Genomic DNA, 15,289 nt, shown 5'->3' with positions numbered 1-15,289 from the left:
CTAAATGTCTTCTAAGAGTGGGAATAAGAAGACAAAGTTTAGACTTGGGAATCAGTGAGGTTTGAGTTTGATCCTAGCTCTCCCACTCGGGACCAGCTTCACAAGCGTGCAGCCTGTGCAGTCACAAAAGGGACCCACATTTGTTTTGATGTTCTGCTGTTGCTCTCGTGGACATCTTAATTTTTGAAAAAGGTGTTCCACATTTTTCATTTTGCACTGAGCCCTGAAAATTATGTGTGGTCCTGTCTCCCCTCTCTCACCCTGGGACCTTGGGACACATTATTTTACCACATGGAGCCTCTGCTGATTCATCTGCAAAATGGATCTGAGAATATTAAGCTCAAAGTGCCACTCAGAGAAACAGATGATCACTGGAGGCAGAGCCCCTAGTTCTGTGCCCCAGTATATGCGGACATCCCCTCTTCCAGTCTACTTTTTAATCTCTTTAAAATGTTTAATTTATGCTTTGAATATTTTTTAAAATATGAGCTACTGTGGAGTTTTTATTTTTAGTAGAGATGGGGGTTTCACCACATAGGCCAGGTTGGTCTCGAACTCCTGACCTCAAGTGATCTGCCTGCCTCAGCCTCCCAAAGTGCTGTGATTCCAGATGTGAGCCACCATCCCTAGCCTGGAATTTTTAATCTAATGGTTACCTGCAAGGGCTTTAAATGTACGTAATTTAGCTGTTTTCTCACTCTGTGTCCTTAAGCAAGTTATTTAATCCCTCTATGCACCTCAGTTTTCCCATCTACAAAATGAGATACAGTAGGGTCATTGTAAGTTAAATGCAAAGATTAAAAAGCACTTAAGACTGTATTTGACGCGAGGGACTGAATAGCATCTTCTCCCCAAAATTCATGTGCTGTGAGAAATGAGTTTCTGTTGTTTAAGTTGTTTTGATTATGGCTGCTTGAGCATACTAATACACTTGGCACATGATTATGATCATTAAATGTTCATTTTATTATTATGTGTGTTTGTTCTAGTGTGGCTGTAACAAAGTACCACACATTTGGTGTCTTAAAACAACAGAGGCCGGCCGCTGTGGCTCACACCTGTAATCCCAGCACTTTGGGAGGCCGAGGCGGGTGGATCACGAGGTCAGGAGTTCGAGACCAGCCCAGTCAACATAGTGAAACCCGATCTCTACTAAAAATACAAAAAATGAGCCAGGCGTGGTGGTGGGCACCTGTGATCCCAGCTACTCAGGAGGCTGAGGCAGGGGAACCACTTGAACCCAGAAAGTGGAGGTTGCAGTGAGCCAAGATCTCATCACTTCACTCCAGTGCTGCTGGTAGACCAAGAGAAGTGAGGCTGAGGACAGCAAGCAGCATGGGACATGGAGGGCCTCCGGGACCTGGACAGGAGCAGTTTCAGTGGCATGGCAAGACTGGGCTTAGGAAAAAATGAGGAGGAGGAAATTGGAAGCAATCAGTCTAGACAACTCTTTTCAGAAGTTGTACAGGAGACAAGTAGAAAGGAAAACGATGTCAAGAAATACTTCTGTAGGATAAGAAATTTCATAGCAGGCTGTATGCCGATGGGAAAGATCTGGCAGAGAGGGTGAGATGGATGGAGTCAGGGACAAAGGAGAATGCTGGAGCAGCATGCCTACAAGGGATGTAGCCTGTGAATACCTGTGGGGCTCGGCCCTCAGCAGGAGCACTGAGAGTTTCTCCCCACACCTGGAGAGAGGCACATGTGTGCACACAGGTGCAGGTAAGTAGAGTGAGCTGTAGAAGTGCCTGGAGAAGCAGGTGTGCACTATAATCTCCTGCCAAAGGCTCACTCCAGATGTGAGGTTAAAACTGTGCCCTATGCAGCCTTGGAGGTGAGCCAGCTCCATCACCAAGTCTCAGGTACTTTCTCCTTGAAACCGAGAAATACCTACGCCATAGCCCCTGGGCAGACAACATGTAAGAGGAAGGCTAGAGCTAGTTCCTGCCTTTAAATCAGTATGTCAAAAGCAATTTCTTAAACCAGAGGTCAGCACACTTTTCCTGTCTTCTCCAGGCACTTCTCCAGCCCTCTCCACTTACCTGCACCTGCCCCTGTGTGCACACATGTGCCTTCTCTCCAGGAATGGGGAGGAACTCTCAGGGCTCCTGGTGAGGGCCGAGCCCCACAGGCATGCATAGGTCCCATCCCTTGTCACCTAGGCATGCTGCTGCAGCTATTCTGTCTTTGTCCCCGACTCCATCCATCACCCTCTCTGCTAGATCTTTCCCATCAGCATACAGCCTGCCATAAAATTTCTTTTTGATTGTTCTTCACCCACAATAGAGTATAAGCTTCATGAGAACAGGATTTATTCCTGTTTAGTTTTGACTTTGAGCCCAAAAGTATGTAGTGTAAAAGCAGAGGAGTCCCAACCCAGCTGTGCTGAAACACACAGAACCATGTTCTAGTCATTGGCCCATGCTGTTCCCAAGAATTTGGGAAAGGGCGTGAACGTGTAAACAGAGTACTATAGATCTGGAAACTACATCATCGAGAGATTACTTTGGGGAGATTCAAAGGAATTTCCTTTCCTTCAACTTAAAGCCTGGCTTACCACACCGTGGCCAAACTGGCCTCTTCTTCACTCTGTGGACCTTCTGTGCATTCTCCCCAACCTCCAGACCTCATCTATGCTGACCCCTATTTCTGGATGTTCCCCTTACCATGACCCCAGCTTCCCCAACACACACAAATTCATTCACTCACTGCTAGAAAAGCCCCTCCCCACCCTTTAGAACTGAAGCTGGAAATCACTTGCTGAGGGATCCCTTCCAAGATTCTCCAGATTAGATCAAAATGGCCTGATCTCCTCATCCCTCTACCCTGTATATTTCCAACATAAACTCTATTAAAATTGAACTAGGGCATGTTTTGTGTATTTGTTTTTAACATCTGACCTCTGTACTTGGGTTGGTAGAGCTCATGTATCTTGTTTATCCAACATATAAGAACTCAATGAATAGTGATTGTATTAGTTTGCTACTGCTGCTATAACAAATGACTACAAATTTAGTGGCTTGAAACAACAGAAATCTATAATCTTACTGTTTGGAGGTCAGAAATCCAAAATGAATCTTACAGGGCTGTGCTCCTTCCAGAAGCTCTAGGGGAGAATCTGTTTCTTTGCCTTTTCTTGCTTCTAGAGACTACCTGCATTTGTTGATTCATTGCCTTCTCCCTCCATCTGCAAAGCAAGCAATCAGGTCACTCAGACTTCTTCTTCCACCATAACAACTCCTTCTCTGATTGTCCTGCCTCCCTCTTTCACTTATAATGACCTTGTGATTAGATCGAGCCCATCCAGATAATCCAGGAAACCTCCCCACCTCAAGATCCTTTGCCTTATCACACCTGCCAAGTCCCTTTTGCCATGTAAAGTGACATATGCACAGGTTCCAGGAATTAAGACACGGGCATCTTTGGGGTCTAGGTTCAGGAAGCATTATTCTGCCTACCACCGTTGCTAATAAGACACCAAGGTTTCCCTCTCTTAGCATTAAAACCCAAACCGCAGGTAAAGGTAGAGGAAATGTCCTAGGATTGTACCCATTCTTTCATTTAATCATTCACTCATTCATTCATCTCTACACTCTGACCAGGTGCTGAGTAGTAAACACAACAGGGGAAAATATGTGCTCCAGGAATATTACATTCCCATGAGGAAGAGGACAATAAATAAGCAATATCAGGGATAAGTGCTAAGGAGAGAAGGTAAAACAGGGAAGGAAGATAAGAATATGTATGTGGGGAAGGAAGAAAGAATATGTATGTGGGGATGGGATGCTGTGTTCAATTTTAAATATGGTGGTCAAGAAGACTGCACTGCAAAGATGGGATTTGAAGAAAGACCTGTAGGAGGTGAGGGAGTAAGCCATGCAGTTGTCCGAAGGAAGAGTAGCTCAGCAAGGGAACAACAGGTGCAGAAGTCCTGAGGCTGAAGCAGGCTTGGCTTGTTCTCAGGTCAGTGTGGCAAAGGGCAAAGGAGATCAGTGCAGCTGGAGCAGAGTGAGAGAGGGAGACCAAAAGAGAGGGGACAGGTCTTGGCAAGTTTTGCAAGTCACATTGAAGACTGGCTTTGACCTTGAGTAAAACAGGAAGCCATAGCAGGGTTTTGCACAGAGCAGAGACAGGATCTGACTTACATGTGAAGGGGCAGACCTACCTCTTAAAGAGTACCAGGCAACACCCATCTCCACTCCTGACCCTTAGCAAGTGCTCATCAAATATATGTGACTGGCTGAAAGCATGATTCTCAGAGAGAAAAGCAGATAACTTGAGGATGCTGAACCATCAGAGGTAGCTCATTGTGAGCCAAGGGTCTGTTTTCTGGAGCCCCAGGCTGCTGGAAGAATAAACACCAGGGCTAACACCATTGCCTGGCTCTCTTTCAGTTGCTTGGTGAAGACCGATTTCAAGACATTGAAAAGATTAAGACCATTGGCAGCACCTACATGGCCGTGTCAGGCCTATCTCCTGAAAAACAGGTAAAAGACTCTTTGAACTCAGTCACAACGCAACGCAGGGGTCTTGCTGTTGTCGTGTCACCGACGGTGGTGAAGCCTCTGTCGCCAAGATCCTTGGGGAAAGATAGGGAGAAAATCTAATGGACTGGATTGTAATAGTTATGTGATGTGGATTTGCCCCCAAGGTAAGTAGAGTCTACCAGATGAAGACATGCTGCTTTTTTGAGAAACTTCTAGGCTTTGTTCTGAACCTCATTGTTCCCTTGAACAAAATCAAGAGCCAAGAAATACCCTATTGTGATTTTATTGTGGATCTTACTAAACCTGTAATAGTTGCCTCTTTTTTCTTATCTTTATTTTGTCTTTCAAAAGTCTTACATAATAATAATGCTAGCTGCTGCTTTTTGGAGTGTTGACTGTGTTCCAGGCACTGGTGTTAAATAGCAACACTGTCTACCTTCCAGGGTTAATGGATGAATTATCTTAGATAATGTCATGCTCCCCAAGCAAAGCCTTGCATTTAGTAAAGTCCTCAGTTAGTGTTAAATGAATATGAGTCCAGATACTTGGGGAAATGGAATTCTCATCAATTTCTTCCAATCCTTCCTATGCTTTTTTCCAACTAAAAACAACAAAATACTTCAAGAGTGACTATCTGGGACGAAACTCAGGCTGGTTATTATTTGGTATGTGTGCAGCAGGGATCAGAAAACTACAGCCCACAGGTCAAATCTGGCCCACCCTCTGTTTTTATAAATAAAACTTCATTGGAACACAGTCATGCCCATTCATTTCTATTTTGCCTATTCCTCCTTTCAAGCTAAAATGCAATGTTGAGGGTCACAACAAAGACCATATGGTTCACAAAGCTTAAAATATTGGCTATCTGGCCTTTATTGAAACTATTTGCTAACCTCTGTTCTACAGGGGCACAAAGTTCTCTCATATAAAAAATGTCATTCAATACCTACGAAGTAGGAAGGGCAAGTATGCTTATCCCCATTTTATAGATTTGGAAACTGAGGTTCAGAGAGGCCCAGAGGCTTATGCAGCACTTCTCTTAGGAGTTTTGTAAGCAAATGTATCCCTTAAACACACACTGTGAGCAATTCAAAGGAAATAGTTCTTAGATTGGAAAAGCTACACATACACAGAGCACATACACATACCCACACACCCCCCCAACACACACTCACATACACACATACACTCACACCCATTCACACACACGCCAGTGAGCATACACTCAGGAATTGATGCTACATCAACCTGAACAGACAGGTGTAGATGTGGACGAAGGAACACAATGACCCACATATACTACACTCTTGCAAGCAAATATCATGTCTTCCCATGTTCTGAGATACCGGTGACTTGAGGGTAGAGGGATTCACCCACATGATTATTTCCTTTAAGGGATGTGCAGGTAGGGTTGGGTTAGGATGTAAAGCCCCTGCTGCAGAAATGTTAATGTTCCCCACATTCCACATTAAAAGAATTCTTCTCCTTATGTTTGCTTCAGCAATGTGAAGACAAGTGGGGACATTTGTGCGCTCTGGCTGACTTCTCACTCGCCCTGACAGAAAGCATACAGGAGATCAACAAGCATTCATTCAACAATTTTGAACTCCGGATTGGTGAGTAGCAGCTGCAGGTGGGGCCTGATAGAGCCAGCTGACCTTGCTCCGACAGACCCTCCCCTGCCTTGGGCACCAATCCAGGGAAGCTTTTTCCTGCAGAATGCAATAGACCTAGCATGACCCTGCCAAGGATAGGGACAGGGTCAGCTCAGGTCTTTTCTTAGTTTCCTCTCAGTCGAGATGCTGGAAACAAGAGTAGGATACTGGCTTGTGTGCAGAAATACAAAGCAGCCAGCCTTTGGCAAATGCTAGACGATTGTGAAACTCTCTTCCAACTTGCCCGCCCATGCAAGGTCGTGCATAGAGATGTAGCTGACTAATTAGTCATTTAATTCTGACTCCTGGGTAGCTCAATGCTTGTGGTCATTGTATTGCTCTCAGGGTCTTCAGGATAATTCCTTCAGACAAAAGCAGGATTCTACTCCTGGGGATGGCAGATAATATATTTCCAGGGACAGGCTTTACTCAGCTACAAAGCTCACCCTTTCTTTGGGCTTAAAGACACCATTGTGCAAAGCAACAACATAACAATAATCACTGCAATCAATAATAATCCTTTATAATATGCCATTCCTTCCACATCTCTACTGAGCCTCAATGATCTCCTAAAATGCAGTCTGAAAACCCCCCGTCTAGTCCACATTCTCATTTTGTAGATGAGTAAACATGGGCGTAGAAAAAGGGAGTAACTAGCCTAAGATCACACAGCCAAACAGTCACACCAGCAGCAGCTCCAGCATTTCCTAACTCTGAGACAATGACATTTTGGCTGCCAGAGTGCAGTTTAAAATAACTTTTGCTACAGTTCTCACATTGTAGACATCTTCTGGCTGATATGCCATTTTACTTTATCTGCTTCTACCTTAGCAGCTTTTAAGAAAAAGAGGTCAAGAGATACCAATACCTGACTTGTCAGATCTAAGGAATGCCATATGTCTTTGTTCTTTGCATTAAAGGGCTTATATTTTGTTTTTGATCTATGGATGGGATGTTCAAGGCTTGTTCCCACAGCTTCCATCAATCTTATCAATGTCATTTCTGAAATTGTTGACTACACAATTGGACCGGGAATAAAAAGGGAACCATAATGCTGAAGAGAGATATTCCAAGTAAATTCTGAAGATGTTGCCAAATCAGGGTCAACCCTTGTCATGACATATTATACTCCTAGTATAGTTTCACTGATCTCAGAGGTTGGAAAATTAACTTCCCAACTGAATTAAGCATCTCAATTTGTGTTTTGGGTCTGCTGTAACCAGCTGTATGACTTTGGGTGAATCATTTAAACCTTCCGTGTCTCCGTTTCCTCCTATGTAAGCTGGGTGTTAAATTATTACCTCCTCTGCCTCCCTACCTCACAATAATAATACGAGAATCAAATGGGATATTGGCTGTCAAAGTTCTCTGCAAATTTTAAAGAGCTAACTATCATTGTGATTCCCATGTACTCTATAGAGTGAGATTTTCAAATTTCCAGTCAATTATATCAGTGTGTATGTGTGTCTTGCTTTTGCCTCGGCTTGGAATAATCTTATCCAGATACCTGCATAGCTATTCCCACCACTTTCTTCAAATCTCTGCTCAACAAGGTCTTTGCTAACCCCCTTACCCCAAAATATACTCTCTTCCATCTTTCTCCATTCTTTTACCTACATGGATTTTTCTTTGTAGTCCTAATCACTCATTAATATTACATTACATTTGTAAAATTATTTTCTATCTCTCCCCAGTAGAAGGTAAATTCCATGGGGACCAGGGCTGTATTTCTTTCCTTTCCCACCATATCCCCAGTGCCTAGGACTGTACCTGGCTCATAGCAAGTGCCTAGTCAATGTTTGTAGAATGAAATAATTCTGTCTATTGGAGACATACATGCCCACTAACATGTTTGGTGAAATGCTACCATTTCTAGAATTCTGTGTTTCCTAGCAAAGGAGGCACTGAAACTGTCTTTAAAAGTATTTACCAGATAAACTGTGGAAGTGTGGGGAAGTAATAGCCCAAGCAGGGAGAAAGTCAGGACAAAGGCACAAAGGTGGGTAACTGGCTGGAAGATTAGGAAAACTCCAGCAGTTCAGTGTGGCTATAATGCAGCAGTAAGGAAGAGAGTGGGATAAATCAGGCTGGAAAATCAGGCAAAAGCTATGTGAGAGAAGTTCTTGATTGTGATTCTAAGGATCATTAGCTTTATCCTGTAAGTGAAAGGAGCCCTGGAAGATATTTAAGTGAGTCATAACTTGATCAGATGTGCAACTTGATCAGAAAGAGCCCTCCCGCTCCTGCAGCAGTATGGAGGATGAGCTCAAGGGGACAAGGGAGGAGACAGGGAGGACAGTTAGAAAGCCATCGCCATGGACCAAGGGAATGATACTGAGGACCTGGGCTAAAACAGAGAGGAAAAAGGTCTGTCCAGGCTCTCAGAGCACTATGTCAGTAGAAGCAGGAGATCCCAGGGTCCTGACTTCTGGTCCATGCTCTGATCATCCCACGGACTGAGACAAGTCAATGTTCATATGAAAATAATAATTATATTCAATTGAACACTCACTGGTTGCCAGGCACTATGCCACAGTGGTTTTATTTATATTATCTCACTAAATATTCCTTTAATTATTTCCAGTCTATTGATGAGAAAAGTGAGGTCCAAATAGGTAATCTAATAAGTGACTGGGGGCAGGATCTGGACGTCCCGTTCATCCACAGAGACCTCACACATAATGATCACTATCCCAGGGAGGGGTCTAGACACCCCAATGTCCCTCTTCTCCCTCTGACACCCCCAGTGTACCTCTTCTGCCTCTGACTTCTTGCTCCTTTGGTTCACCCCCTAGGCATCAGCCATGGCTCAGTGGTAGCTGGCGTTATCGGCGCTAAGAAACCACAGTATGACATTTGGGGCAAAACTGTGAACCTGGCAAGCCGAATGGACAGCACAGGGGTTAGTGGCCGGATCCAAGTCCCAGAGGAGACCTATCTCATCCTGAAGGACCAGGGCTTTGCCTTTGATTACCGAGGGGAGATCTATGTGAAGGGCATCAGTGAACAGGAAGGAAAAATCAAAACGTACTTTCTCCTGGGAAGAGTCCAACCCAACCCATTCATCTTGCCCCCAAGAAGACTGCCTGGGCAGTACTCCCTGGCTGCGGTTGTCCTGGGACTTGTCCAGTCCCTCAATAGGCAAAGGCAGAAGCAGCTACTCAATGAGAACAACAACACGGGAATCATCAAGGGTCATTATAACCGGCGGACTTTGTTGTCACCCAGCGGCACGGAGCCTGGAGCCCAAGCTGAAGGCACCGACAAATCTGATTTGCCATAAAAGCATTTTCTTTGTGTTTCTTTTTTTTGTATTTCTTTTATATATAAAATAAATATACTAATAAAAAGGTTTACTTTTTTTTAGAACAAGGATGGTTTCGTTGGTCTTTGAATGTACCAGATCAAGGACACAATTTGAGGTTCTCTTCAAATGTTCCCTTCACAAATATTTATTGGTCACCTCTTGTGTACAAGGTTCATTGGGAAGCAAAGATAAATGAGATCTAGTTTCTGACTTTGAGAGTTTGAGAGACTTACAACTAGGTGGAAAATAGGGACATGTGAAGTGAACAGAAATTCCATACAATCAGATACTCACCACCATCTGCTATTTTTGAGCACTTGCCATGTACCAGGTCAAGTGCCAAATTTTTTACATAATTACCTCCTGTAATCCTAACAGCATTTGACCTGCACATTCATCAGTATTTGCTGAGCACCTACAATGTTCCTATGACTGTCCTATGCTCCAGGGAAATCCTAGCAAAAGTGTTTCCCTTATAGAGCTAACCTTCTGGTTGGGGAATAATATATAATATTCTTATTAACCAATACATAAATAATCTGCTTTCAGATAGAAGTAGAGGCAACAAAGAAAATTAAGTTGGCCACTTGGGATGAAGAATGGGAGGATAGGGATGCTGATTTAACTGAGTCACCAGGAAAGGCTTTTATGAAGATGTGATGTCAAACATTGGCCCTAAATAATGAGAAAGAGGTGATCCATAAGACCTGAGAGAAAAGTTTCATAAGAAAAAGTAACAGCAAGTGCAAAAGCCCAGATCAAGTCCAGTACATTGGAGAAACAGTGAGAAAGGCAATGGGTAAATGAGTTACTGTGGGCAAGCACACTGTTTCCTGGAAGACACCTACGTGCTTATGACCACAAGACTGCCAGGAAAATTTCATACAGATGAGAAGGCCCAGAAAAATTCAAGGATTTGGCCAAGGCCATGTAGTTAATTATAGAACTAGCCTCATAACTGTATTATTCAATAAAAGCCAACTGCCATAACAAATAACTCCCAATCTTAGTGGCTAAAACACAATAAAAGATGTATTTCTTGCTCTTGTTCTATTGGATATGTGTCAAGGGGTCTCCTATGAAATTTTTTGGGGGGGCCTAACCTCCTTCTGCATTGGAGTTCTCTTCTTGTTCCTCTCTATCCAGCCAACCGAGGAGAAAAAAGGGAAAGAAACGAGAATTACTTAAAAGGTCTTAGCTACCAGGCATACATCATCTTTCTGTCCCACTTCACTGCGGGGGAAGTTAGGGAATGGATTATTCCTGTGTTCCATTACCAAAAGGAAAAGTGAAATGGAATTGCCTATGCCACAGGTACCTGAGTCTTTCTGAGCCCAGAGTCCATGTTTATAAGCACTAAGCTATTCTGATAAGCACTATGTTGGAGGTACAAGGTTTAAGTAATTGAATGAAAATTACAAAATCCCAGTTATTCTCTAAACACTTGACTCTGAACACCATCCCATTTAAAAGAAACTTAGCCCCAGGTAACAAATCCACAGGAGATATACCCTCAAAAAAACACCTACCTGAGGTATCTCAAGTGGGACCCTAATGTTAGAAGTAAAGCTGTCTTCTCTTGAAGCACAAAGCAGAGAGGGAACTGAGGTTCAGCCAAACCTTGAACTTTGAACCACATTTGGGATGCTGTTTGCTCTAGGAAACTATATACACATTAAAGAAGTATCCCCACTCCAAATTCGTGCAAGGCCCCAATGGAATGTGAAGATGACGTGCAAAAAGCCTTAGCATACTGTAAAGCTGTCTACCAATGCCAGAGGCTGTTACAACCTTCATAGACTCAGAGGATCCCAGGTCAGGAAAGCCCCATGGGTTGTTCAGTCCAACAGACTGAGGACATTTAAACAAAGTAAAGCTTTATGCCTGCTGAGACTTGGAACCACCAGATGCAGGTGGGGAGCTGAGCTCAGGTAGGTCGAGGCTTGGCAAACAAAGCTAGCAAAAAGGCTGGTCTCCAAAAGGTAGTTAGGCTGTGAAGGCACAGTATCTAAAAAACAGAAAACTTGATGTGGATCATCAAGCTTTGATCTACCCCAGAGCATAAAGCCCATCTCAAAGCCACAGCCAGTATCAGCAGAGACTCCAATAAGCAGACAAGCCACGGTGAGCTGGATCCACCCTCAAGAAGAGAGGCTAGTAGGGAAAGGCTTCGTTTCTAAACCCTGAGCTAGGACTCAGGACAAAGTCCCTGGACTAAAAGAATTTGGCCCTAGGCAAGATAACTAGGCAGAAACTAAGGTAAGAACCATCAGGCATGTGGATGCCACCAATTTGGGGGTGACAGTGGGGTTACTGGGTGAAGTAAGGCTTCACCCAGAACCTGTTCATGACTCGATGTCAAACCTCAAGATACAACATAGGGAGGAGGTGGACACTCCATCCTGGGTCTGGGAGGTGTGACTTCATTCAGGACTCTAGGAAAGAGAGGAGCAAGGGGACATGAAGATGCTGAGAATTCCCATCAGATTGCCAAGGAGCCCATCAAGTAGGCATCTGGCCTCTACTCCAATTCATCCAGCACCAAAACATTGAGTCCCTTCCCTCTAGATCAGCACATTCATTGGCACCAGCAGATGTAGTCTTTCCATACTAAGGTAAAAGGACAAGAGACAGAACCATAAACTGGCTTGTGGTTGAATAGCTAAGAAAACAAGCCTCTTGGGCCCTGCATGAGTCTAGAGGGGGCCATGAAGACACATGGTCTTCCTGAATTAGAAGTATGTTTCTGTTTACCCACTTTTTTGGTCCATTCAGCTCATTTACTAAAAGAACCTGAAATCAAGTGGTTTCTGGGAAACCTGGTATAGTATTTTAGACAGGGATATCAATCTTACCTTTTCCATCTCTGAACTATGCCTGTGAGATGTGGGGTTTGATTTTAGAAATGTCAAGGATAAATACATGCCTAGGGAATGGTTCCCAAAATGCTGAAATACAAGGAGAAATTCAATAAGGTTTAGTTGAGGCTTTCTCAACAGCTCTGTATTCTTGACTTACTCTTCTGGGAGCTGATTCAGGTGGGTCCCCCACCATTCATCAGTCTGTGTAGGAAAAGCACAGTCTCCCATGAGACAAGCACAGCCTTGCCTAGAGAATGGGCAAGTGTATCTGCAGCTTTCATTCAAGGACTGGGTGTGAGGAGCTGCTGCCTCCCAATCTGCCATCACATAAAGCCATGTGGGTCACCTTGAGCTCGGAAATGCCCCCACACCAGTTTCACCACTTCCTTTCTTCTTTAGGAACCGTGGGACTGTAGCTGCTTTCCACTGGAAGTTACAACTATGTTGTCATCTCCATTTTACAGGAATGACAGCCATTCAGACAGCCTGGGGCCACTTGTCCTGATCCCAAACAGCTTCATCCTCTTCCCCCAATGGGTTAAACAACAATTTTTATTTTCTTTCTGTCCTGTGATATGAAAAAGGTCAGGAAGTACTGGGCTAACCATTCAGAGGCAGTTTCTTGAGATGCACAGGCCTTGGTTTGAATCCTATATCTGTCACTTACCAGCTGTTTGATGCTGGGCATGCAGCAGGACCTCTGTGTGCCCCACTCTTTTCCTACCACCTGCGCATCAGAAAGGAAGCTGTTGTGATTTAGAATCCCGAAGTTTTAAGACTTGAAAAGTATGGGAAACATATCATATACAGGAATATATCATTTTATTTCACTTCACTTTATGTATTTCACAGATATTGCGTTTTTTTTACAAATTGAAGGTTTGTGGCAACCCTGCCTCAAGCAAGTCTGTCACAGTCATTTTTCCAATGCATGTGCTTCCTTTGTGTCTCTATGTCACATTTTAGAGATACTTGCCATATTTCAAACATTTTCATTATTATTATATGTGTTATGGTTATCTGTGGCCAGTGATCTTTAATGTCACCATGTATTCTTTTTGGGGTGCCACAAACTGCACCCATATAAGATGGCAAATTTAACTGATAAATGTCCTGTGTCCTCTGGCTGCTCCACTGACCAGCCATTCCCCAATCTTGCTGTCTCTTCTTGGGTCTCCCTATTTCCTGAGACACAACAAGATTGAAATTAGCCCAATTAATAATCCTACAATGGCCTCTAAGAATTCAAGAACCTGTATTAATTCATTTTCATGCTGCTGATAAAGACATACCCAAGACCGGGCAATTTGCAAAATAAAGAGGTTTCATGGACTTAGAGTTCTGCATGGCTAGGGAGGCCTCACAATCATGGTGGAAGGCAAGGAGGAGCAAGTCACATCTTACCTGGATGGCAGCAGACAAAGAGGGAGCTTGTTCAGGGAAACTCCCATTTTTAAAACCATCAGATCTTATGAGACTCATTCACTATGAAGGAGAACAGCACAGAAAAGACCCATTCCCATAATTCAATCACCTCCCACTGGGTTCCTCCCATGATGTGGGAATTGTGGGAGTTACAATTCAAGATGATATTTGGGTGAGGAAACACCCAAACTATATCATTCCACACCTAACCCCTCCCAAATCTCATGTCCTCACATTTCAAAACTAATCATGCCTTCCCAACAGTCCCCCAAAGTCTTAACTGATTTTAGCATTTACTCAAAAGTCCACCATCCAATGTTTCATTTGAGACAAGGCAAGTCTCTTCCACCTATGAGCCTGTAAAACTGAAAGCAAGTTAGTTAGTTCTTAGACACAATGGGGGCATAGGCATTGGGTAAATACAGCCATTCCAAATTAGAGAAATTGGCCAAAACAAAAAGGCTACAGGCCCATGCAAGTCCAAAATCCAGCAGGGCAGTCAAATTTTAAAGCTTCAAAATGATCTCCTTTGATTCCATATCTCATGTCCAGGTCACATTGATGCAAGAGGTGGGTTCCCATGGTGTTGGGCAACTCTGTCCCTGTGGCTCTGCAAGGTACAGCCTCCCTCCTGTAGGGAGGCTGGTGTTGAGTATCTGTGGCTTTTCCAGGCACACAGTGCAAACTGTCAGTGGATCTACTATTCTGGGGTCTGGAGAATGGTGGTCCTCTTCTCACAGCTCCACTAGGTGGTGTCCCAGTAGGGACTCTGTGTGGGGGCTCCAACCCCACATTTCCCTCCTGCACTGCTCTAGCAGAGGTTCTCCATGAAAGCCCCACTCCTGCAGCAAACTTCTGCCTGGACATCCAGGCATTTCCATACATCCTCTGAAATGTAGGCAGTTTCCCAAACCTCAATTCTTGACTTTTGTGCACCCACAGACTCAATGCCACATGGAAGCTGCCAAGGCTTGAGGCTTGCACCCTCTGAAGCCATGGCCTGAGCTGTATCTTGGCCCCATTTAGTCATGGCTGGAGTGGTGGAGATGCAGGGCACCAAGTCCCTAGACAGCGCACAGCATGGGAACCATGGGCCTGGCCCACAAAACAATTTTTTCCTCCTAGGCCTCTGGGCCTGTGATGGAGGGAGCTGCTGTGAAGACCTCTGCAATGCCCTGAAGACATTTTCCCCATTGTCTTGGGGATTAATATTTGGATCCTCATTACTTATGCAAATTTCTGCAGGTGGCTTGAATTTCTCCTCAGAAAATGGGCCTTTTTTTTCTGTCACAATGTCAGGCTGCAAATTTTCTGAACCTGTATGCTCTGCTTCCCTTATAAAGCTGAATGCCTTTAACAGAACCCACATCACCTCTTGAATGCTTTGCTGCTTAGAAATTTCTTCCACCAAATACCCTAAATCAGCTCTCTCAAGTTCAAAGTTCCACAAATCTCTAGGACAGGGACAAAATGCTGCCAGTATCTTTGCTAAAACATAACAAGAATCACCTTTGCTCCAGTTCCCAACAAGTTCCTCATCTCCGTCTAAGACCA

General features: G+C 44.0%; 1 protein-coding gene across 4 annotated transcripts in view; it reads left to right on the top strand.

The window, feature by feature from the left end:
* ADCY8 (adenylate cyclase 8) overlaps nucleotides 1-9,514 on the top strand; it is a 261,431-nt gene extending 251,917 nt beyond the window's left edge. For all 4 annotated transcript variants that reach the window (XM_077942879.1, XM_015145995.3, XM_015145994.3 and 1 more), the window contains 3 exons: nucleotides 4,395-4,487; nucleotides 5,989-6,103; nucleotides 8,938-9,514. In XM_077942879.1, coding sequence (XP_077799005.1) covers nucleotides 4,395-4,487; nucleotides 5,989-6,103; nucleotides 8,938-9,425 — 696 coding nt within the window. In that variant the 3' untranslated portion in view covers nucleotides 9,426-9,514. The remainder of the gene's footprint in view (nucleotides 1-4,394; nucleotides 4,488-5,988; nucleotides 6,104-8,937) is intronic.
* Nucleotides 9,515-15,289: the final 5,775 nt, after the last annotated feature.

This window comes from Macaca mulatta, chromosome 8, assembly GCF_049350105.2.
Source record: "Macaca mulatta isolate MMU2019108-1 chromosome 8, T2T-MMU8v2.0, whole genome shotgun sequence".
Classification (NCBI taxonomy): Eukaryota; Metazoa; Chordata; class Mammalia; order Primates; family Cercopithecidae; genus Macaca; species Macaca mulatta.
The sequence above is the reverse complement of the archived record's forward strand: the minus strand, read 5'-3'. Positions and strand labels throughout refer to the sequence as shown.